The sequence below is a fragment of the Patiria miniata genome, unplaced genomic scaffold (assembly GCF_015706575.1).
Source record: "Patiria miniata isolate m_02_andy unplaced genomic scaffold, ASM1570657v1 HiC_scaffold_19, whole genome shotgun sequence".
In the NCBI taxonomy this organism is placed as follows: domain Eukaryota; kingdom Metazoa; phylum Echinodermata; class Asteroidea; order Valvatida; family Asterinidae; genus Patiria; species Patiria miniata.
In genome coordinates this window covers 21,164-45,482 of record NW_024037057.1, presented here as the reverse complement: position 1 = coordinate 45,482, position 24,319 = coordinate 21,164, and the positions used below count along the sequence as shown (strand labels likewise).

Below are 24,319 nucleotides of genomic sequence, written 5' to 3'. Positions count from 1 at the left end.
TGGCCGTGAGGAGTGCATAAACAACGCTTATTATTTGCGTGCATTTTGAAGACCGCTCGACCATTAAAATATTGCGCCATGCGCTCTCGCGTTATCCCCTTCACTTCACATCTTGTACGAGCATGACTTTGTTTCCAAATTGCTCAATGCGTAAACGGTTTGGGTACCCCCACCTAACCCCCCCCCCCAAAAAAAAAAAGAGAAGGAAACCAACCAAAAAACCCTCAAAACCCAAACCTTAAATATTACAAAAACTGCTTCTCGAGACTGCGTTCCTAATTCAAATATTCCAAATAGTGGGACACAAGGCCCGGGGTTTATAAAACGATAACAGCATGGCATATCAAGATCGAATCCATGGAAACGAGGTTGAACTGTACACATCACAAGCTTTAAACTTGGACCAACATCGACAGCGATGCATATTTCTTTTTTTCAGTTTATTCTGAAATCGAGACTGTCTGGCAGCTGGTATCGACAACGGTACTTTGCAGATATGGGATGTCTCCCGTGGGAAACGCCAACATCTCATCGAAGTGGACATCAGTGAGAAGAAAGATTGCTGCAGGATGCAAGGACGGTAAGATTCGTACCTACTCCGACAAGACTGGGGAGCAGCTGCAAGTCATGTCGGGCCCTCGTTTCCCTGTTTCACATCTGTTCTTTGACGGTGAGACAATCGTTAGTGCGGCAGCTGCCAAATATCATGATAAATATCACACCACTGTAGACAATGACGTCTTTGTCAGTAATGCTGCAGACGGAACCTGTCGCTGTATCCTCAAGGGCGGCTCGACTCTTCTTGGCGTAGGACGAGATCGTAGCTGGACTGTACATTGACAATGTAATTCAAGTTTGGGATGCGCGCAGTGGTTGTAGCTTACAGAAGATACGTCATGGTATGAAGAAAGTGGTTTCGTGCCACCTCTGTGAAGGTATTGTCATCGGGATATCTGATGATTTTGTTGCTAAGATCTGGAACATCGAATCAGGGGAATGTATCAAGGTGTTTGATGTACCGATTACAAAAAGGAAGAGAAGGATTCGGAGGAAGAGGAGGTACTACCACTACGATCTCGACTACCACAGCATGCACCCCGAACAATAGCGACCGGCTGCATATTTAATGGCCATCTGCTCGCTGTATTTTCCGTCTGTCCGGCCACAACAGTAGTAGATCTGGATGGAAAGCGCATATGGGAATGCTTTTCCGAGGATAATGGTGACAGCAGGGATCACCTGTACTTCCACGGCCAAAAGCTGGTCACAATTTACCATTTTAAGTTTGACGGGAGTCTTTTCTAAGAACTTCATATTGTGCACCCCGTGAAACATGGAGATCTCAAGACAGAAGAAGGTAGGCCTACAGATTACCTCGCAGGACCCACCGGTGAATTTACGTCAGCGTGGATTAGTGATACCAAACTGGCTTTCGAGCGGCACAGTGATTATAACACTGAACTAGAACTACCTGATATTGTCGTTCGTCATTATTGGTGAATGTATGGACATGCAAAATAAAATACAATGAAGGTGATCATGGTGATGAAGGAATTCAAGCAATTTACAATGCAGTGCGCCGCCAAGAGTTTGCCGTGGAGAGTGTTTTTTCCCAGTGCATTGGGGGAAATGGTCGACAAATTTGCAGCGCGGGACATTTGAAATTGTTACTTTTCCTGTCAGTAGTTTCGTAAGCGTATGATTCGAGGATCTGCTTGCCCTTTTTTTTTTTTTGGAGTACGATTTTTTTTGTAAGGCGGCAGAATGATATGCTCCAATCTATAAACATATTAGCTCAAATTGTCTACTGACACTCATTCAACTGGGCCGTGTTTTGTCGACCGTTAACTTGAAAGATGGACTCTCCATGGCAAACTCTTGGTGGCGCACTGCATTGTGAATAGCCAGAATTGATTGTTGCAATTAGGGTGATAAAGGCGACGTGATTGTAGTTTTGTTCTCCAAGCCTACCTCTTGCAGGTGTGGCAGGTAATTCTGTCCCCCCTGGTAAATGTGTCCCCCCCGGACAGATCTACCGGGTCGTGACCCGGTAAATCTGTCCGGGGGACACTTTTACCTAGGTAAACCTGTCCCCCTCTAGGTAAATCTGTCCCCCTGCACGACGTTAAATGTGTCCCCCCCTGGTAAATGTGTCCCCGTGCAACGTCACAAGTCTAGCACCCAGACTGTATATTAGTGAAGTTATTAACTGTTTTTGCGCGGCGCCTTGCTAAATTCGGGAATGATGCTTACGTCAAAGCACAACTCCCGTTTTGATGACGACTTCGGGAGCGAACGATTTGCATGGTGGGCGTGCGCGCGATACCGCACCTACGGGCCGCGCCAGGGCCGCGGCCGGGGACGGGGACAACATTGCACCAGCAGCAGGCCTGCGGCGCGGTCACCCGTGTCGCGTATAATTTTGCCAATTCTCCTCATTGAAGTCCGCCATGACAGTCAAACGCGTATCGGCGGCTGATGCGCGTGCGCGCTAGCGATAGGTTGAGTATTACTACGCGTGCCTTCTTGCAGAAACATAGATCGGTTGATTAACATCTAAACGTTAATTTCATTTTGATAATTATTGATGAAGCGTGGAAAAGTCTAAATATCTATACCTGTGCGCTGAATTTATTATAATAACATCAATATAACAACTTATGCGTGCAAAACCAGGGGGACAGAATTAACTGGAGGGGACAGAATTACCTGGAGGGGGGCACAATTAACGGGACAGGGGGGACACTTTTACCTAGGTAATTCTGTCCCCCCGGACACTTTTACCGGGGGACAGAATCACCGTCCACACAGGCATGGTCAAGCTGCGTGCGGCGGTAGAGTTATAGGGCACTTTGGCAATGGGACCCGATAATTTCCGAGCCCAACTCACGTGTGCAAATTATCATGGAGATAACGCAAGCGAAATATTACCAGCATTGATTGGTTTCGAGTGCCAACGTTAGTTGGACTTAATTTGATTCATCTTGTTGGTAGCGCCCTCTACCGCCTCGGCTACCTGACTACGCCTACCACAAAAAGGGAGTGGCGGTAAACTCCGAATCTAGTTTTAGACCAAGAGTACAGGTGACTGTGGCACGTACGGTTGCTTATAAAAAGAGTTTTGGGGAGCAGGAAGCAATGATATAAAACCCTGACATTTTGATCCTGTTGGTTTTGTTTTAGCAATTAAAACTGTTAGCAATTTACAATTCTACAATACCTTGTGGCTTTATTTTTCTGTGCCGACGAAATTTTTTTTTTCTTCAGAAAAACAATATCATATTGGCAAAAGCTTGGACCCCAAACCTGAACAACGCTATTGCAACATTTACCTCTACGCTTTCTTAGTTTTACAACTTGAATACACTACTTTCTTTATTAATGTAGAAACGCAGATTAATGTATTGCAAACATTAATTGCATTCTTGCACTTATGTACCTGTAGCGTTCACTTTAAGTTTCACTGTACTGCGCCTTTAACGCATCTTGTATATATGTTACATGTAGTTCAGAGGTCAACCTTCATGCATTTTTTCATGGAGTGTCGTTTCGTTATCGTTCGTCTATACTAGTTCTCTGTCACACACGCAATATTTACAGTGCATTTCCTATACTTTCGCTTGGAGCTAGAATCAACACAATTCTTTACATGATTTAGTGAACATCGGCAGAGCTATTCCAGTGAGCAATCCAAGCTTCTCTCGTGGATTTTTGTGAGTGTTTATTGACCGAACTTTGTGTGCATATTCACCACGTGAGTTAAAAAACCAACTCGCCCCGCATTCACGGCGCGGGCAGTTGCCCCGTTCGCGTTGCGTTGTGCATGGACTCGGCCCAGTTTTGGCTGTTTATATACTTCAACTTGGTGAGTCATTTAACTTGCAATAAACTCGATCGGAGTTAAAGTAGGACAGTATAACTAATTCCTACACACCCGTGTGAATTGTATTATGTTAAACGTGTGCTGACAAAGATCATTGTTAGAAAACCTGACGTTTGGATAAAAACAGGATCTTTCTCAAAGTTCAAAAGCAAAAAGCATAGCAGTTTGTGAAACAAAGGCACCGTATGGGAATACTTGTGACACATGTTCAATGCATTGTAAAATTGACCCGTGTTTTCACTTCCAAGTGTTGGACAGTTTCATTTTTAAAACGCTCTTACTAGGAAACATAATTTAGATTATTGTGGTCCAAAAACCCTCTTTGCAATTTGTTATCATCAAGTTATTTTGGTACACTGGTGCGGGGCTATTTTGGATATAAAATTTGAATAAACCATTGATGATTTTTTTTCCAGAAAGAGGCAAATGCCTTAAACGTAAGTTTGTTCCTTTTTGCCTTAAAGCATTTGTTCCTTTGTGTCAATAAAAGTGAAGATTTTAAGCTCATATTAGAGAAAACTGCATATTTAATCCATATGGTCACACTCAGACTGTGCTTTTACTTCAAACATGTAAATATTAATGAACAACTATTTAGTGGATTAAATTGTAACCAGCAGCGTATCCATCTTTTGATGGGGGAGGGGGGGGGGGGGGGCAACCGCTCATCCGCGCCAAAATGTAGAGACGTTGTTTTTTTTTCTCTTTGCCCGTTTCGTTAATCCTTGTGAATAGGATTTGTCAATCAATCATCACGTATTTATTGACAGAGATCTGTCCGGCACATTTGGTTGGACCAAGGTCGCAAAGTACGGGGAATTTCTGAAAGACGAAAAGGTTGAAAATACCAGCAGTACTGAACGTACACATTGCAGTGGAGCGCCGGGGGGGGGGGGGGGGGGGGGGGGGGGCTTGAGGCTTTCCCCCTCCCCCTCCCACAAAAATTCTCAAGATTTGACCTTGGTGAATTTTACGTGGCCTATTTCGAGTACTAATAGGGGGTTAAGTAGTGTACCCCTCCCCCAAAAAACCCAAAAAACAAACAAAGAAAAAGAAAAGAAAAAAGAAACAGAAAACCAAAGCTTTTGTTGTGGGCAACAATTTTGAAGAAAACAAACACACACACACACAAAGTCCATGCTCTCTGCAACACGCCTTAATTACTGCCTGGCACCCTGACGTACCTTCAAAGGATCGACTTTCCAAGTCAACAACACTAAGTTAATTTTTAGTGTATTTTTGAAAATTTAAACTTGATTTATGATTGTATAAATTCAGACTTCAAGATGCTGCGCATATTTAAGTTTCAAAATCAGTCAGCCCTTTCCCTCTTTAAGCTTTCTTATTGAATTAAAAAGGAAGGACCTTATGTTTTGTATCGTTTTATAAAAGAGAGGGTAACACCTTTTGTTTTACATTGGATTGTAAAGAAACAGTTAAGTTTGGAGACATTTTTCATATTGTGTTAAAGCTTTTCTTGACGTGGATGTTCCAGGCTTTGCTCGGCCTGTGTAGCAAAATTGTTCTATAAACAATGATAGGCTGGTTACGAGACTACCACAATTTAGGAACATTCCAACAGTGAGCAATGTCACGGGATTGAGCATAATGTACGTGACTCCACTGCGCCCAGCATTGTTCTGTGTAGCTGTGCAGACGTACACATATGGTTAGACAATCAATTGGATTACTAGTACTCCAATTAGTGACTAGTGAACACTAGTCACTAGTGCAGCATTAGGTGAAGAGAGTTCATGTATGTAAGCACGAATTTTGTAGATTTTGTGATCCATTGTTAAGTTTTACGGGGATTAGCTTTGTGCCGGAGTAAAGCTCTAATTTCTATATAGCGGGTAGCCGAGATCGTATGCCGGTGTAACATGAAAATCTGACTCCTATGGCAATCGGACCCCATTTTCCCAATTATCCCTCGCACTTGAGATGTCACTCTCCCGAAACGATCCTAACAATAGCAGAGTATCGTACTCACGCGTGCGCAATACTACCAATGAATGAGTCTACATTTCACGGATTCGGATATTCACGCTACACCGGCTAACTGTGTGCACACGGCGCGGTAGCGTTTAGTTTCCTGTTGTATGTTCTAGCTGTGCGTTGGGAGTAGCATCAGCCAAAGGTGGTTGAGTGTGCGAAGTATTGGGAGAGGTGTTAGTGTTTACTGCGGTGGTGTTCACCTTCACGGTGAATAGCGGTGAACGTTTTGCATCCATGACTAGCGGCCCAATCAGCTCTGAGTACTTGCTTTGAACGTCATAGCTTAAGGTAGCAGACCAGCTTTGAACGTCATAGCTTAAGGTAGCAGACCAGTAAATAAACTTCCATAGACCCTAATGGTAAATGCTCACACTTCAGAAATTCGGGAAAAATACTCTCAACTCTCCAAGGTGATCGAAACACACATCAAATTAAAGCTTATTTCATCATCTTTCATTTTCTTTTCAATTTTAGGGGGTTAACTAATGACTTTTAGGAGAAATTTCCATCCGAAGATGATCACCCCTGAAAAAAGTCCTGAAGCCCATCGCCAAGTTGAAAAAAGATGCCTACACTCCATTGCAAATTAGAACGCTTTAAGGGCCCAAAATTCATCCAAATTGAACGGAACTACAAGTTCACAGTCCTGTGCACGGCTTCCACCCATATTTTTTTTACAAACCCTCAAGTTCATGGCCCTCAGCATGCTCAAATACTGAAGATTTTGAGGGCATGCAAATCGTGATTTGGCCGGCGCAGGCAATTTCGGACCGAATTACTGCCCTGCAACCTTAAATTCCCAGTCCGCAAGCCGCGATCGCCCGGCAGCGGCCCACCGGTAGCACCGCTGGCGGGCCGCCGATGGCAGCCGACAGCGGACCACTGGTACAAATATCCGTTCCCTCGCCGGCAGAATGCCGCACTATAGTTTTGCACGTTAAGCCTTATCCGGTTGAGCGCTTTACAAATGATTTACATATTCATCGAAAACACGGAGTGCATTGGGCCAAAGCCGGATATTTTTTTCTTAATATTCAAGTACATGGAATTACCTGCAGACTTTATCATTTTTATATCATCCGCCATGCACATTTTCGTTATTAATTGTATTCAAGTTCATAATAAGGTCAAGGCAAAGGTAAATATATGAACACTTGTACTTGGAAAACGGAAATTTTATCCAAAACGAAAAACTAAATAAAAGACTTAACACCGACGGAACCAAAAAACATTATGTAGGACGAAAAACATTAACGGCAAAATATAATAGAAATCCATATTAGGCAAAAAGTTAGACTCTCGCATTATTTGTGCACAGCATTTTCCCCCAACTTGCCTCTACATAGGGGCTCAGACATTAGGGCATTGGAATGTCACCCAGTAATTCAACATGTCTCTCAAAGGGATAACGTAGGACGCTGTGTCGCCCAAAGGTTAAATTTGTGTTTGTAACGCGCAAGAAAATACAATAGATTAAATTTAATTAAACTCAAATAATACAATACAATGACGAAGATTATACGGTATGGTATTATGAAAGGTGACACCAGCGAAAGAGTGAACAGCTAAATTGTTGGACTAAATCGTCACCGTTTTCACGAAGAGAGAAAAGTGGCCAGAAATCTTCATATTTTCGAAATTCTGTTTTTGGTCTTAATTGAATAAGTGAACAATAACGAGCATCCTGGCAAACTTTTGTTTTGTCAAAATCAGTTTAAATCAATGAAATCACGCTTTTGTCTCTTCGTGAAAACGCTAAAATGTGTTTTGCCCTCCCCGCAGTCACTTTTCTCTCTTCGTGAAAACATTACGCACTGTACGCGCAGTGGCGTAGTGGGGTAAAATGCACTTTCGCTCTTCGTGAAAACGGTACGTGCAGTACGCGCAGTGGCGTTGTGCAGTAAAATCATATAGCTCTAGGGCAAAATGCACTTTCGCTCTTCGTGAAAACGGTCAAGTCGATCTAGGGCAGTGTTTTTCCCTACATTTGCGCATTAACCGTGTACACAACTATGGGTAGATGAGCAAACGCGCGTTATTTTGCCACTTAGAAGATTTTGGTTTCCGCAATTATGGTCTCTTTTTTGACAAATCGTGGGTTCTCATTCGTATTCCTCGGCATTTTTTAAATAACAGATGCAGGTCGGTCGGCAAGATGATATGCATTATTTATTGTGTGTTACTGCAGGACCTGAAGGGAGCTTTCGGGTTACTGACAGTAACTTTTTTTGTTTACAATCGTACAGTTTTTCTTTCAATTTTTTTTCCCCACCAAAGTAACTACAAGAGGATTCTTCAGCTTACTGATGGAATATTGATTTTGTCTGATACCATAAACGGAAATAGAACAAAAGGAAGTTTTTGTGACAAGGACAGTACTGGATTGTCATTTACCTTTGTTTTAGTGCACCTTATTTGGGGGAGGCGTGCGTGAAACGATGGAAAATATGGCTTTAATTGAAGATGTTTTGAGTAATGAGGTGACTGCTACACCGCTAAAACGTGCTATTTTGATCATTTTTTTATGTCTCATAAGCACTCCAAATGAAAACATGTCAATTATTTCAAAGTGTTTCTGTTCATCATTAAACTTTTTGTAACAATGTATACAGAAAACGATCAAGATAAATACTCAGAAAATAAAACTCGTCAAAAAGCAGCATGCTAATGTGAAGATTTCAATTGCCAGGAGGACGTTTTGGAAACTTGCACAAAACAAGTGCTTTGATCATTTGTTATTAATAATACTAGCTTGTATTTGTGGAATGCTTCTCAAACAGGGGGGGGGGGGCATCAATAAAAGGCGGCACTTCCTCAGAAAAAAGGCACCTCCCGTCAGTGTGAAAGAAGAGAAAATTATGAAACTGTTTTCGTTCACATTGCAAAAAAAGTTACTAGCAACAAATTTACTAACAGCGAAATACACTTTTTGAAATGTTTGCGTTAAACTTTTTTACATTTTAATTTCCTAACTCAAAAAATTGACAGTATGCTAGCCTTTTCCTGACTTTTTTTCACTTGAGAGAGACATTCGGCCTCCAGCACACCCCGGCAGTAACCTCTCTGGGTCCGCCCTTAAATTTGACTAGCTAAGCCTATGCAAAGGGACCCGATTTGTTATCGTGAGAGGGGCAATGTTGCTTTTGATGGCCGGTAAGTAACCATTTTTTTTTATCGCGTGAGGAGCACTTTTACATGTTTTTTTTAAAGGCCAGTTTTCCATCTTGAGAGTGGCACAGTATAATAATGTTGCGAGCAGGGTACTTGTCATGTTTTCGCGGGGCAGTATTCCATCTCGATAAGTTGTTGGCACTTTTATTTTTGATAGCCAATTTCAAATCTCGAGAGGGGCACAATTTTAGTATTGCGAGAGGGGTATTTGTGCTTTCGAGGGGTAGTTTTCGCTATCGAGAAGTTTTACAAATCTGGAGAAGGTTCACGCGAGGGGTATTGTGTTTTTGAGGGGCAATTTTTCATTACATGAGAGGAGACAATATTTAAGCGCAATCATGATTATGCTTTCATGACTTCGTAGGGGCAGTTTTGTTTTCATCTCGAATGGGCACATTTACGGACCCAGAGAGGGGCACTTTTGTTGGCCGGGGGGGGGGGGGGCAAGTCCCCCTTCCCCCTAGTTCTGCCGCACCTTGGTGCCACATTTCACGTCTCCTCAATCTTGTAATATTTTAATACGGAAAGAGAGAAGTACACTCAAGACATGGATTTAATACATTTGTACATCTCTTCTCCTTTGCCGATTGCCTGCTCATGACGAGAGGTGTTCCTGCTATACTGATACCATTAGTGGATACCACAACCATTTAATTTAGAACTGGCTTGAATTTAAGCCAAATAGGCCTTTATCATTATTTATCAAGGTTTCTGGACTGAACTTTAAAACTGTTGTTGTGTTTACAATTCCGTAACGTGAACATTACACGAATGACTTGATTATTATTCTTGCACTAAAAGAAAGCTGATGAATTGGGCTTTCATATCCTAGATTTTGAAAGTGCTACATGCAGAACTTAATTCCCTTTGTTTCACGAAAGCCAAAAAAAAATTTGGAAAAACAGTAAAATGAAAATGGCAAATGGCATGTAATGAAAACTTCATTTTGATAATATTTTGCGTTCATGGTATCAGACAAAATGAAAAGTCTATCACTAAGCTGAAGGGTACTCTTGAAGTAACTTGATCATAAATGTGTGGAAACAAAACAAATAAATGAGAACAGTTTAAATGGAAAAAAAAAAACTGTACAAAATTAATGTAAACAAAATATACCCAGTCCCATTGACCTAAATTTTCCATCACACAGTAACCCGAAAGCACCCTATAGCTACTGCAGTAACACATAATAAATTACGTCATATAATCTTATTGCATCTGTTACACGGCCGGATAAGAGACTAATGATTTGTCAAAAAGACCATAATTATATTTTACGTGGAAACCAAGTTGCTTTAAGTTTCAAAATAATGCGTGTTTCCTCATCTACCTTAGTTGTGTACACGGTTAATGCGCGAATGTAGGGGAAAACACTGCCCTTGATCGACTTGACCGTTTTCACGAAGAGCGAAAGTGCATTTTGCCCTAGAGCTATATGATTTTACTGCACAACGCCACTGTGCGTACTGCACGTACCGTTTTCAAGAAGAGCGAAAGTGCATTTTACCCCACTACGCCACTGCGCGTACAGCGCGTAATGTTTTCACGAAGAGAGAAAAGTGACTGCGTGGAGGGCAAAACACATTTTAGCGTTTTCACGAAGAGACAAAAGTGTTTCTTTGCTAACTAACCAATGTTAATTAATTCTTTTTGGAAATAATTTAATATAGGTTTTCCCGGACAATTTCGGAAAATGTGTACACGAATTTGTAAAAGAAGCATTCGTTTTCGTGCGAAATAGAATGAACGTTCCAAATCTCTGTTTCTATTTAACAAATGATAATTCTTTTTCCGTGAAAGTGCATTCAGTCGTAAAAAATCAGCGTACGATTTCCCGAATATGCACTGCATTTAGTGTATTGACATTTCATTTTAGCGCGAAATCGAAGGCACATCTGCAATCCTGTTTTCCTTTTAATTTATCATCAATCTTTTTCGCTAAATGTGCAGCCGATTTCCCTCGCAGTGTTATTTAACGTATGCCTGGTCAAGCATTGGAAATCATTTATGTGTTAAAGTAACAGTTGAGGAATGGTTGATTGAATGATTGAATTTTTGAATATTCACACAGTCCCCATGCAGATCCCATGTAACATGACACGTGATGTGTCCCTTTACCGTCTCAATAATATGGCTACAAGATTATTTTGAGTGATTTCATATTGGTCATATCATATATCATTTTCACACTTCATTTGCCTACATTTCACATAGGCCTTTGTGTATATAAGAACAAACACATTAATGATCAATAAGGCATACATTGATTAATTAATGAATAATTAATTAATGAATCAAAGTTGTATCATGATTTGTATAGGCCTGTATAATTTATTTAAACTGAATGCAGCAAATGCGAATTTAAATTGTAACAAATGAAAAAGAATGTTCAATTCAGCCTGTGTCACAATAGACAATCGATTTTCTGCGAATTGGATTGCACATTCGTAATAATCGGCAACGCATCCGTCAAACCGAAAGCCTAATCACGTATTTGTAATCCCTTAAATGAAACGTTATGCACATTCATTCATTTGATTGATGCAAAATGAAATCGAATGCTAGTTATTGCGAAAATGAAACAGGGATGTACGTCGTTCTCAAACTCGGCGCGAAATTGAATTTATGTTTTACAAATTCAAACGCACATTTTCCGAAATTGTCCGGGAAAACCTATAGTTTTTAGTCATTCAACATCTGGTCTTTTGTGTGGTAACATTGGTGAATTAAAAAGAGTTCCGGGTAATAGGGAAATGTGCGATGCAAAAAGAGACCAACTTCAAATGCGATTTTCTCAAAACATGCTTTTCACTTAACGGGCAGACTTTTGTCTCTTCGTGAAAACGGTGACGAAATGTCGGTAAATGTCACAGTGGAAACTGGAATAAATTCAATTCAATTGCCATTGAAAAATACACATACATGCATCTCTCCTATTTATGCTAAATAGACGCGCTTCATTAATTCAAACGATCGAGAAATTATAATGAACCACGCACTGCAATTAATGTGATCGTAAAATACTACCCTACCTGAAAGCCATCACCGCGATTGTAGTACTACACAGCTGCGCATGCTGTATAAAGGAAATAAATGGCTAATGATGACGTTACAGAACTTAAAACCACGACTTGTATATAGCCGATCGGAATTTTTGATAGTGTGACACTACGCTAGTCTGAAGTACTGCTTTGACAGAACCTAACACTAAATTGGTAAACACTTCTTGTTTTATGTTGACATTTTTGGACAGGCCATGGAGCTTCAAACACACGAAAACGGCAACATGGAGGGTACGCAGAAAAATGCAAATAGTCAGGTGCCTTCTCCAATGGAGACTCCGCCCAGAGGTTTGGCAACTCCAGAGGAAGCGGTTGATGCCGACGGTGACCAGCAACCAGCGAAGAGCAGGTTTACATCCCACCAGATAGCCACCATTGTGGGCACCATTTTGGCCGCGTTTACTAACATGATGGCTTTCTCGGTCATCACGGTGTTCTACCCTATTGAGGTAAGTTCAACCCGCGTAGCCACGGGGGGGGGGGGGGGGGGGGCACGGGGCCCAATAAATTGGCCGTGCCCCCAGGTCCCCCACCAAAATACTGATAATGCCCCTCTTCCTTCCCCAACCAAAAATACTTTTGTAAGTTGTATTGTTTTTAGTTAGCCAAAGGCTAACTGTTTACAATTGCTTATGTCAAGCAAGAACAAGAGCGGATCCAGAACACATATTTTTTTTGGTTTTTTTTTTTTTTTGGGGGGGGGCAAAAAAATGTTGGTCCCCATAAAAAGTGGGTACACAAAAATTACGGTGTGAGGTTCGGGTCCCCCTCAAGAGGCCCAATTTTTTTTTTTTTTTAGATTCAAAAAGCTCTGTCGTGCGATCTGAGTCAATTTCTTACCACAATTTTTTTTAAACGGAAAAGATGTTGGTACGGTGTACCAACATTTTAGGGGGGGGCATGTCCCCCGTTGTCCCCCCTCCCTGGATCCGCCCTTTGCTAAAAGGATCGGCCGTTATTAGGATCCTCTAATTTTGTTTAAATCAATGTATCGTGCAAGCCCCATTATTGAAATGAGTGAATGGATGCACATGTATCATTTACGACCAAGGACATTAAAGCCCGAGTCGATCATTTGCAGCTATCCAAAAAAGTAACTGGCGTAATTATTGTTGAAAAACATACTGGTTGAAAGATAGTAAGGGGACTAAACTCCCTGTGAAATTATCCTTTCTGGCGAGCTCTCATTTTGAAGAAATCAACGAAAGAAGGCATTTCCAACGGTGCGTCTTAAGAAGCACCGTAGGAAAATTTAAATCAGCAGTTCGTTTTGTTATTCGGCGCAGCGCCCACAAGCATTGGAACGACACACAGGCGCGCGCGGTTGCTATAATTCGTCGGATCAGTGCGCGACATCGCGTAAAGCTGCAATTAAAAACAATTCGAAACATGATTTAGCAACTTTTGATTTCAAATTGAGATCCTAGAATGCTGTTTTTCTCGGAATATAAAGCTGAAGCTGAGCTGAAACTTCATCAACTAAGTTGTTTAGTATCCTTCATTAGATTTTGAACACTTTTGTTGCTTCAAACGAACAAAATGCACTAATTACAAATGATGGACTATAGCTTTAAACAACAGACGAGTACCCTGTTACAATCTAGTCCCGGTTACTAATTGGTAGTATGATGGTTGCTAATATGGTAGTATTGCGCTTGCGTAAGTAGGATAACACGATATTTTTAGGATCATGTTAGACTGACCTGTCGCGTGCGAGGGATTTACCAATAATAAGGAAAAGGAGTCCGATTTTGATTTGAGTCAGATTATCATAATGACACCGGCGTTCGATTACTTCCTCCGGCGCTTATCGTGCACGTGCGACTGCGCTCGATTTAAAGGGCCATTACGGCCAGAAATTCCCGAAAATGTAATGTTTTTTTTTTACTTTTCCTATTTCAAAGGTCTGGTTGAATGAAAACTGAAATATGGAAACCATTTGACTTCAGCGTACCAGATTTTATTCAAATTTAACTCGCAAATGGCTTATTCCTCCATACTGCTGTTAAAATCTGCAAGCTTCAATAACACATTTTTTTTTAGATACATGTAGTTGATTGAAGGATGAAATCCGCTTTTTAGGGATTCATTATATCAAATGGTTTTCCTGTCACTTTGCAACAGGCAAAGAAAAGGGGAATATCACAGACAGTTATTGGGATGGTGTTCAGCGTATTTTCCTTGTCATACGGCATAGGATCGCTCCTAATAGGCAAAATGGTAAGTCCCTGTTTGGTCTAAAAATTCAATAAGACATTATTTAGGGGAACGCAAAACATCTCGTGTTTAATCTACAACATCTTTGAATGAGGAATGTGGGCTAACAGTAGACCTTTCTTTTGTTTGTAAATATTGGCGCCATTTTATATGGGCTGTCACAAGCGCATTAATTGAAGCCGTGTTTGGCAACATATTAAAAAGAAGTCCCCATAATGCCATCAATACACAGTAAAAAAAGAATGTGTAGGAATTGTGTTGACGCTTTGTTGACAATATTGTATTTCTAACAATCTAGTAATAATTGGGTTTTCTGTAAAATTCTTCTTCGTTTTTGCAGTGTTGTACCTTTCGTAGTTTTGCATCCCGTAATTTTGCCAACCAAGCGTAGAAAGGTCTATAGGAACAAAAATAAAACCGACCATTTCTTTCAAAAACTCTGTTCTCTACTCGCCAAAAGATGGCGCTATTTGGTTGTTAGCGCCCTCTACCGGCTCATTTTCCCTTTTTTGCTAATAGTCATTGACTTTAACATTACATGTACATGTATATGCTTCTTAGATACCAATCGTTGGTGCCCGTTTCGTGTTTCTCGCCGGTTCATTTTTCACGGGAGGATGTAACATTCTGTTCGGGTGAGCATCAATCTCTTCATGTTCTCTCCTCTTTTTTTTTGCTTCATGGACCGTATTCACGAGGTAGCCATTTTTGTCATGTTCCCTAAGTGTATTTCATGAATTGTTAACTGCTGAATGGGGTGGCGCCAGACTATTAATGCATCCTTATTTTACTTTCATTTTTTTTTTAATCTTGTTTAAAACATTAGGGAATATGTAAAATTACGAAGTGTAAATTATTCGTTTAACCCTGCGGGCTGCGCAGGGGCTTACGCGCTAGGCACTTTTTTTTTTCTTAACTTTTTTTTATGAAGCTATCACCCAATTCCCTTGAAACTACATGTACATTGTATTTCTAAAGTGAACCTTGTGGTTTGAGATGGTATGGTCGCTTTTCTTGTAGGAGTTCACTTGGGGGTCAGCCGCCCCTGGGGAAGTTGGGCCTCCAGCCAAAGCCCATTCACTTGTGCACAAAAAAAGTATCTGTGCTTTACATACCGCCGTCACAACAATGTCATCAATCATCCTCTACTGCTGGCCCAGTGACAGCTGTCTAGAGCCACAGAAAGGCTGTCTCGACTGTTTCATGTCCGTCTTTTTTGGGGGATCCAACATGTAATGGTCGATCCAACATGTAATGGTCAAGTCAATGTAATGGTCACAGTGCATGCAGTGTATAATTATGTACATGACTGTGCAGCCACAATGTCTGTGAGTGACCTACTGGAGGGGATTCAATCTTGTGTGGGTTCGGAGGACCTGCATTCATAATATTTAGACTATTAGAGAAAGGATTGTGTCCACAAAATAGTATTTTATACGCGAAATAAAAACTGCCTCACGCGTGAGCACCTCAGCTACGCGGCGTAAGTCTTTACGCTTCGCAGCTCGCATGGTTAAGCAGACTTGGATTATTTAGTAATGTTCCTGCTCTCAATTCTCTGCCCAGGTTCCAACGATTTTACCTCACTTTCAATTCAATAAGGCCCATTAGGCTACAGTTTAACTTTTGACAACTGGGGGAGCACTAACCGTTTTCTGTCCTATGCTTTAACACAGGTTTATTATCGACATGCCCACAATCGCTACTTTCACTGGGTTCAGTTTCGCCATTCGCATTTTAGAGGGGCTCGGCTCGGCTGCTGTGCTGACGGCATCAACGGCCATCGTAGCTTCTGTATTCCCTGACGATGTTGGCAAGGCTGTGGTATAAAAAGTTAATTTCATGGGCAATTATATTACATTTGAAAGGTCCCGCGTCCGATTTGACCCGGAATCCCAGTCATATTTTGACCTGATACTTTTCCGGGTAAAAACGACATGTTTCCCGGGTCAAAATGACACTTTTCCAGATCACAATGACCCGAAAAATGACCACCATACTAATTAAAGGAAATAATGCGTGCATTTATGAGTATGCCTGGCCGTTTTTACACTATTTTTTTAAGACCAATTCGTTTCTGGATGCTGATAATTTATACCCGAGCCGAAGTCTAGGGTAATTTTCAGCATCGGTCAACAAATCAAAACGTTTCGGTCCAAAAGTCAAAACAAGTCCAAAATTATAAATGTCCAACGATTTTGTTCAACATTTTAACTTCATGTTTTTCTGACACCCCTTTTACTGTATTATGGTGTGTCAAGTCTCGCAAGTCGTAGAAAAAAAACCTCCTTATATGGAGTTTGGCGAGCAGGTCGCGCGTAGCGCGCGATTTGGCGCAGAACGCAGCTGTGCAAGTAATTGTGCATTGAGTACTATGAAATACTGACTCACTGGTGGTATTGCGCATGCCTACGTGAGGATTGTGAACGTTGAATCAATAAAACGGCAAAAGGCACCAGATTTCATAGGAGTCCAAATTCCATGTGACACTGGAAAAAGTGTTGAAGACCAGCCAGCCAGTCCTTATCAAACGTTTAAAATCGGCCATGTGACGGGCTCTCGAACAATAGGAATGGATAAACTGTCTTAGGTATGTGTATTGAAATATTCTGTCCTGCAAGGGGCAAACGTAAACTTGTATTCCGGCAGAAAAGTGACGACTTTTAGATTGGAGTAAATCATTCGCACGCGATCCGCGCATGCTTATAGTTGATTAATAAAGCACAAATCACTGGACGCGAGTTTACACCTCAGAGCACCTGTTTAGCTTCAGGTAAACTTATCTTTTTACATTGGTGCCCCCTTCTTAAATCAACAGAGTCTGGTTGAGACGACTGTCGGCTGTTCTTTTGCAATTGGGCCAGCAGTAGGCGGCTTGCTGTATCACGTAAGTATGGAAAAATTGCAATCGGAGTTAATGAGTTAACGCAATGAGTGCAGTTGTTTTCTGTACAAAAAAAAATAATAAAAAAATAGTGAAGAGACAAATACCACCTCCTATAATTTCCAGTCAATTGAAAGAAGCTGCACGTTAAAAGAACTGCACGTGACATTATTTTTGCCTTGGATGAAACCAAGAACAAATTTTTAGATTGAAGTAAAGTTGCCAAAGTGCTTGAACTTTTTATTAAATGTGATATTGTGTTATTGTACCAAGAAAACGACGTCTTCCCAGAGTCCAAACTTGCTCAACATACGGTAAGGGGAGTGAGGCGCCCTCTGTTGTTTGCATACAGAGTCAACAAACAAACAAACAAACAAACAAACAAACAAACAAACAAACAAACAAACAAACAACAAACACCCCAATGAACACATGTGTAATGGTTTTGTTGATTTGTCTTACCAGGCTGCAGGATTTAGAATTCCTTTCTTCGTCCTTGGTGGTATCGTTCTGTCGACCGTTGTCGTCAATTGCTTCTTGATGCCTAATCAAGGTTTGAATCTTTAAAACCAATAAAATGTGGATATTAAAAAAGGCTGATAGAGCGATTGCATTCAGTGGCCATCTTTGAGGTTTTGGTTTACTCAAGCGTAGTGTCCCTGTTGAACAAAACCACACACCTCAATAGATGCGCTGCAACTGACGATCTATAAAATATGAGGTACAAAATGGTGCCAAACTCGTGGGCGAAGATGCAATTCCCGAATCCGTGTAAACTTACCTCAAGCAATCTTGGATTCACGTCTGTTGTTTTACCGCCCTAATGGGAAGACAGCGCCCTCATTGGCTGAAAAAAATGACCAATCAATGTTAAGCTGCAGTTAGCATCAGATTATAACCCCGGACATCAGTGATTAAATAAAACACGTAAAGCACCAAATTTGTATTTGCATTAATCGTACATGGGGGTACCAGACCAAATTGGGCGCCAGATTCAGGTTGTTGTTCCCTGCCGACTCCGTGCAATGTTATTTACCATTTCTGATCAGGGAACGAGGCTGAGGAGTCTGGTTCTGTGAGCCGAGTGCTCAGCATACCTGCCGTCTGGATTGCTTTATTCGCCAACTTTGTTGGCTTTGCAGCCTACGCGTCCCTGCAGCCAACTCTGGCAATTTTTCTGGACGAGGTAATGGAGACAAAATTGACATTTTCTTCAAATAACATTTTTTTTTAATTAAGATATGCAAGGTCTGTTTAAGTGGCAACGTTAAAATGGGCCATTCATAGTTTTGATGATATCACCTTCGGTGTGTGTAAATTGTCTGTCCTTGTGACCGAGTTTAACCGCGCTTATGTTGTCACGTGACCACAAAAGTCGTGATCTTATTGGTCAATGCGCACTGTTTGATTAACAGGCAGGAAGAGTCCATCCCTACTCGAAAGTTTCCCGTAAAATACTTTTGAAGATATTTTTTTCTATACACATTTTATTTGATTAACACTTTCTTCTTGATAGCTTAATTTTAGTGTGATGGCGATAAGTCTGCTCTTTGTTAGCTTGGGTTTGGGCTACGGCTTATTCTCAGTGATCTGGGGTGCCATTGCGGACGCAAAGGTAAGAGCAAACGTTAATCGGCAGGGCTTGTGTGTGTGTGCTAAGACGTTACTTTCAATGACAATGGAAAGACAATGCATCGCTCCGAATTTGACACAAAATGTTCGAGATTATTTTGTAGCAGGATGTAACTTATTATAATTAGATGGAATTTTGCGTTGGGGTGATATCAATCAAATTAGGTTTTTGCCCTTCACCGACGTTTAAACACTGTATACTCAGTGTGTTACCTCCCAGTGAGAGTTGGAAAAAAATGACTCGGGTGGGACTCGAACCCACGACCTCCTGCTTTCTAGTGCAGATGTCTTACCACTCGACCACCGAGCTAACTGGATCGGTTGGCTGGTTTGGATCTGTACATAGCAGCGGGTACCGCATAAACTATTATAAGTGGTGAAGGGCAAAAACCTAATTTGAAGGATATAACTTCATACTGATAATAATAATAAAAATTATAAGAAAAAGCTCAATATTAAAACTGGGACTTTTTGTGTTAATTAATTTGAAAATTTTGATTTCCTCATGTCAGAAATGCGCTAGAACACTGATTGTAGTAGGTGCATCCAGCAGCGGGGGACTGTTTCTGCTGTTAGGGCTACCACAGATTTTGCACTTGCCTGTGTAAGTTTACCCTTCAAAAATCGGTTAATGTTAGGAACACCTCGAAACGCCTCACGCAGCGTTGCGTCCAGAACTGGTGCGTTATAGCAAACGTTCTTATATGGGACAACTCGGTGTTTTCAGCAGTATGAACCAAAAAAAAGTTATTTCCTTTACGAACAAAACACGTTAGTCACAAAACGCGGAAGAGTTTTCAGATCGTTAAGTAACGTTCCTGTTTTAACACATTTGCGAACGTTCCTGTATAATTATCAGTCGGAACAGCTCGGAAAACGTTTACACACCTGAAACGTATCTCCTACAGGACTGGGGTACTTCCTGGCGTTACCATACCCATCGCAGCCGCAACGTTTTCCATGTTGGCTACTCCAACGTTCGTAGACATGTTACGTTCTGCAGAGTAAGTGCAATTACTACACTGTTTGTTTTTAACTCTTGTAACCGTTTATAATAACACATTATTGCTACATAACTGAAGCACAGAAAACTGCTGAAAAAAAACATTCTAAAAAAAAAAGCAAAAACAAAAACAGAAATAACAGCCATCAGTGTTTTAATGTCCTTAAAACCCAATTGGACTTGGTCAAAGAAATGATGCACTCGTTCAGAGTGATATGCATATGATATGCATATTTAATTCAGAGATATGGAATGCCTTTTTTTTTGCTCACTTTGTGTTTAATGTATATATGTATATAGGCTGCTGTTTTTTGTTTAAAAAAATCACCAGGATGAATAACAAGTCCAAGTAGCTCAGTAAAGCTTGTACAGAAGTTACACTATTGTACTTGTGAAAACAGAAGTTTTCAATTGATTGGATTAATACAATGTATAACCTCAATCCTACAGGTGGTATGGCATACCGAGTGGATTAGGATTGACTGCTGTTATATCTGGCCTTTGGAACAGTGCGTACGCACTCGGGTAAGAGGGTCAATAAGCCACCGTTGGTGGCGCTGTTTGCTGAATGCCTGAAAGCGAGGTCCTCGTGCTCTCTTTTTTTTCTGATAAGGATTTACCAAGCAAGGGGGAAAAGTCGCCAGTGTAAATCAATGGTGAAAGCTTACACAGCCTCGGTTTGGCCGAAAGTTTGAGCCAAAAAATCCCGCTTGCGCAGTGTGTACTTCCTTTGCAACTTGGCCAAATAGTGCCACCTACAGTTCGTGCACCGAATGCATTCTGCTAAAGATTTTTTTATTTAGATACGACCATGTTCTCCACATGCTCCTTCTCCTCCTTCTTCATGCTGCCAACATAGTTACATAGTACCTGTATAAGTAAAATTAACAAAACATGAGAAAAAGGAACAGTTGATACAATAATTTGGTTACATACTTTTTCCATTGGCCTTTAAAGGGAATATACATCATTTGCTTTTGCTGTAATTTTCAGAAATGGATGGAATTGGGGGGTTGGAAATATATAGAAAATATAGTTACACTGACTTTTTTGAGGTTTTGGGTCCGAAAATACTATAAAAACCAAGAAAAACAATCAATTTCCCGTAGTCTGGTTCCCTAACTCCATATAAGAAGAAACAGAGCAGTTTACATACATTGGGGAACTGTAAGGTCAGGGAACCAGTCTAGCTGGCTTGTACCCGTTCATAGGTGTGTAATCGATTGCAAACAAGTGCAATTGTCAATTGGGGCCAGTATTTGAAAATAAAGCCAGTCTTTTCCAACGCTGGTCGGCCGACCAGCGTTGGAAATTGATACAAAAATACCTTTAAATACTTTTCTTGAAAATGACACTATACCAGGTGCCATGAATTTACAGGATGCTTTACACTGTCATTCACTAACAGTCCAGCAAGGTATTTCAAATTGATTTGGTAGTTTTATTTTTTGATGTTTGCAAATGTTGTATTTTCCCTTTAATATGTGTATCATCCCACAAATACAGTAATTTCTTTCATACTAAAGATAGTGTATATCTCTTGAATGACCACCAGAAATGGACACAAATACATTTTGATTTATCCGATTAGCTCATTGACGGGCCCGTTGCTAGGGGGCGTCATCACAGAGTATTACGGGTTCGGCTATTCGATTATGACCATCGCTTGTACCTCTTTCGCTGTTTTGATCATCACGTGTCTTTTTGGCATCTGGGAGTTTCGATGCGGAAAAGGGTAGGTTGCACATAAACACTGAGAACGTAAAAGGAGGCAGTACTATATAGGTTAGTCCTTACAATATCAACACTTATCTCCTGAGCGCCCCTATTTTCCGTTTTTAATAATCTAGAAACGTGGTACCGCAGTCGTAAGCAAACTTCAAACCCTGGTTCTGCTAAGGGAAACCGCAGCGGGGGATTAGCGACTAGACCAGCCGTCCACTGCGGCGATTATTACAGTTCCATTGAATTTATTTATACAGATCGGCGAGATGAAAATAACGCTGTGTGGAAGTCTTTTCAAAGGTACATTGATGGGTGAAGCTGAAGTGTGTTGCTTGAATTGGAAGACGGGAGCATATACCCGTTTTGGGACAAAAGGTCTGTCGTTGACAAGCTGCAATATAATGCCCGTAGTTCTGAAAAGCTGTCGTTGTAAATGGGTTGAGAACAATGATTTTCCTCGCATTGGGTCGGCCAAAATCGTCGTAACAGTCGAAGTCTCGTTATGTCCGTGCACGTAATAACCAAATATGTCCCAATAGTTATATACACACATTGATCGGGACTGGGAGAATGTGTTCGTTACAGTCGGGATTTTGTTATGACCGAGCTCGTTATAACGGCAGTCGATTGTATTTGTCAATATAAACACAGACTTGAAATCTTGCATACCTTTATCCACAAGCACAAGCCGAACGAATAATGACGGTATATAGCGGCTGATAGCGCCCTCATGAGACAATTTATGGAGAACGAGGTCAGAATGGACCACCGTGATTGGAAACAACGTATGACTTCCTCAAACAAAGGTCATTTAAGCCGATGAAGTGTGAATTTAAGACTCTTTTATGATATAAGCTCTGACAGAAGCTTCTACATATTACTTAATACTTGATGGTCGGATCGGTTGGTCTGATTTGTCTGTTTTTCTCGACAATTGGCCAACAGGTTTTTGCCATATTATGTGCCACCGGCGTCGCATTTTTCGGAGTCACATTTTTCGGCGTCGCCTTTTTAAGGTCTGACAGGGATCGTTTTAATCGATTTCTTCAGTGCAAGACTTTCCTGCATTCATGCAAGACTTATTCTTGCAACAGCCAGTGCTTATTGTGCACACGTACACGCGGGGTTTAACCAGTGGGTATAAAAGGAAACCGATTTTCATTGGAGTCTAATTTTCATATGACACAGCGTTCATTTCCGCACGTGACACTTCAGTTTGACTAACCCACAATTCTGTGCGTTTCCGAAAGAATATTCATATTGGACACAGACTTGAGATTTGTCTGCAACGTACACATTTGAGTCACGAGTTTTCTCACTCAAAATGTAATATCCACTGACATTACTCTGGACAATTGTAAGTTAAAAAGTCTTTTCATTAAGTGAAATTTGCAATCTTGAACATTATACAAGCAAAAGGTAAATCTGGCTCCTCTTAAAAACTTGTACATTTTGATTTGTATTTACCTTGTAGGAGGCGGGAACCACGCGAGGCTTTTTCTTCGGAGGACAACTCGAATGATCAGGAGATGAGACTACTGTCTTCAAAGTAGATTGACAATTGGTATAACTGTATATTAACCATCTTGCTGCAAATGTCCAGCGTAACTGGAATGTTTTTGTTTCTTTTCGTTACATACTTTTATGGTTGAGTTTATCTGGGAGCCAACTGGACTTCCAAATATGGTTGTGCCCAAACTTGGGAGATGACATGGATTCAGGAATGATTATAAGCTCGCATGACAGGGGTAGTAACATCACACGCTTTTGTATTATTCAACTAAACTAGCGGGGTGGAGTCATACACGTACTGTACTTATGTTTACTTTGACCTCAATTTGCATGTTGACCACAAGTGGGCGTGGTAAGTCTTGTTGAAAACATGCAATATAAGACAATTACATTGCACCTGAAACAACAGTACAACAACCCATCAGTATCTAGTGCTGAATCAACTGTGCCAACAAAAGAGAAACATCTGGCATGTCTGGTAGGCCTATAGTCTCTATTTGTACACATTTCCTCATAATGTGCAACATATTGAAGACAATTATCCCTTAAAAAAATGAATTGAATCTTCAAACTTGGTTGGTGAAATACTGAGGACCTTTTTTTGCCAAATGAAATTGTTTGAGACTTCATGCTATCATTTTGCATGTTTTTCAGCACTCAAGCTCCCAGTCCGGGATAATATGAGCGATTTTGAACTAGGCTGTCTCGATACTGCTCCATAATCTTATAATGTAGGTCTTAATGATGAGTTTAGTGAAGAACCAACATGAGAAGTTTCATGCTTTAGTAACATTGTATCAGCTATTTGACTTTAATAGCCCCACTACTGCCGCTTAAGATTCAATTTGGGCGATTCACAATGCACTGCGCCACCAAGATTTTGCCACGGAGAGTTCGTTTTTCAAGGTCACAGACGACAAAACATGGCCCAATTGAACGAGTGTCAGTAGGAAACCTCCGCTAATTTGTTATAGATTGGGGCAAAGCGTTCTGCCGCCTTAGAAAAAAACCTCGATATTGATAAAACGAAAAGAAAAGGGCAAACAGATGAAAAAAAACTAACAATTTCATATGTCCCGCGCTGCGAGTGACTATCTGAATCAACTTCAAAAGCTATAACACGTATCACACTTCTAAGATCTAGAGAACTCCGAATCTGTTTTAAGTAATTGAAAAGTCAGCTAAAATTTGAGAAATCACAAACGTTCACCTAAAATGTGACAGGATTGAGTCAT

At 40.8% G+C, this 24,319-nt stretch overlaps 1 protein-coding gene across 1 annotated transcript; it reads left to right on the top strand.

Annotated features, from left to right (window-relative positions):
• The first annotated feature begins 501 nt into the window (after positions 1–501).
• LOC119725969 (MFS-type transporter SLC18B1-like) lies at positions 502–23,900 on the top strand. The gene is made up of 14 exons (XM_038197595.1): positions 502–831; positions 12,303–12,560; positions 14,236–14,331; positions 14,890–14,963; positions 15,999–16,152; positions 17,147–17,215; positions 17,678–17,765; positions 18,256–18,398; positions 18,729–18,827; positions 19,357–19,448; positions 19,753–19,848; positions 20,298–20,372; positions 21,439–21,582; positions 23,047–23,900. The coding sequence occupies exons 1-14, from the start codon at positions 502–504 to the stop codon at positions 23,123–23,125; spliced, it is 1,797 nt and encodes a 598-aa protein (XP_038053523.1). The 3' UTR covers positions 23,126–23,900.
• The last annotated feature ends 419 nt before the right edge of the window (positions 23,901–24,319 follow it).

Bases quoted from the DNA above. Each gene is read 5' to 3' on its own strand.
- LOC119725969 (XM_038197595.1), top strand. From the start codon at position 502: ATGTCTCCCGTGGGAAACGCCAACATCTCATCGAAGTGGACATCAGTG. The intron at 12,561-14,235 runs GTAAGTTCAACC...ACTTTGCAACAG, and splicing joins CGGTGTTCTACCCTATTGAG to GCAAAGAAAAGGGGAATATC. The intron at 17,766-18,255 runs GTTTGAATCTTT...TTTACCATTTCT, and splicing joins CTTCTTGATGCCTAATCAAG to GATCAGGGAACGAGGCTGAG.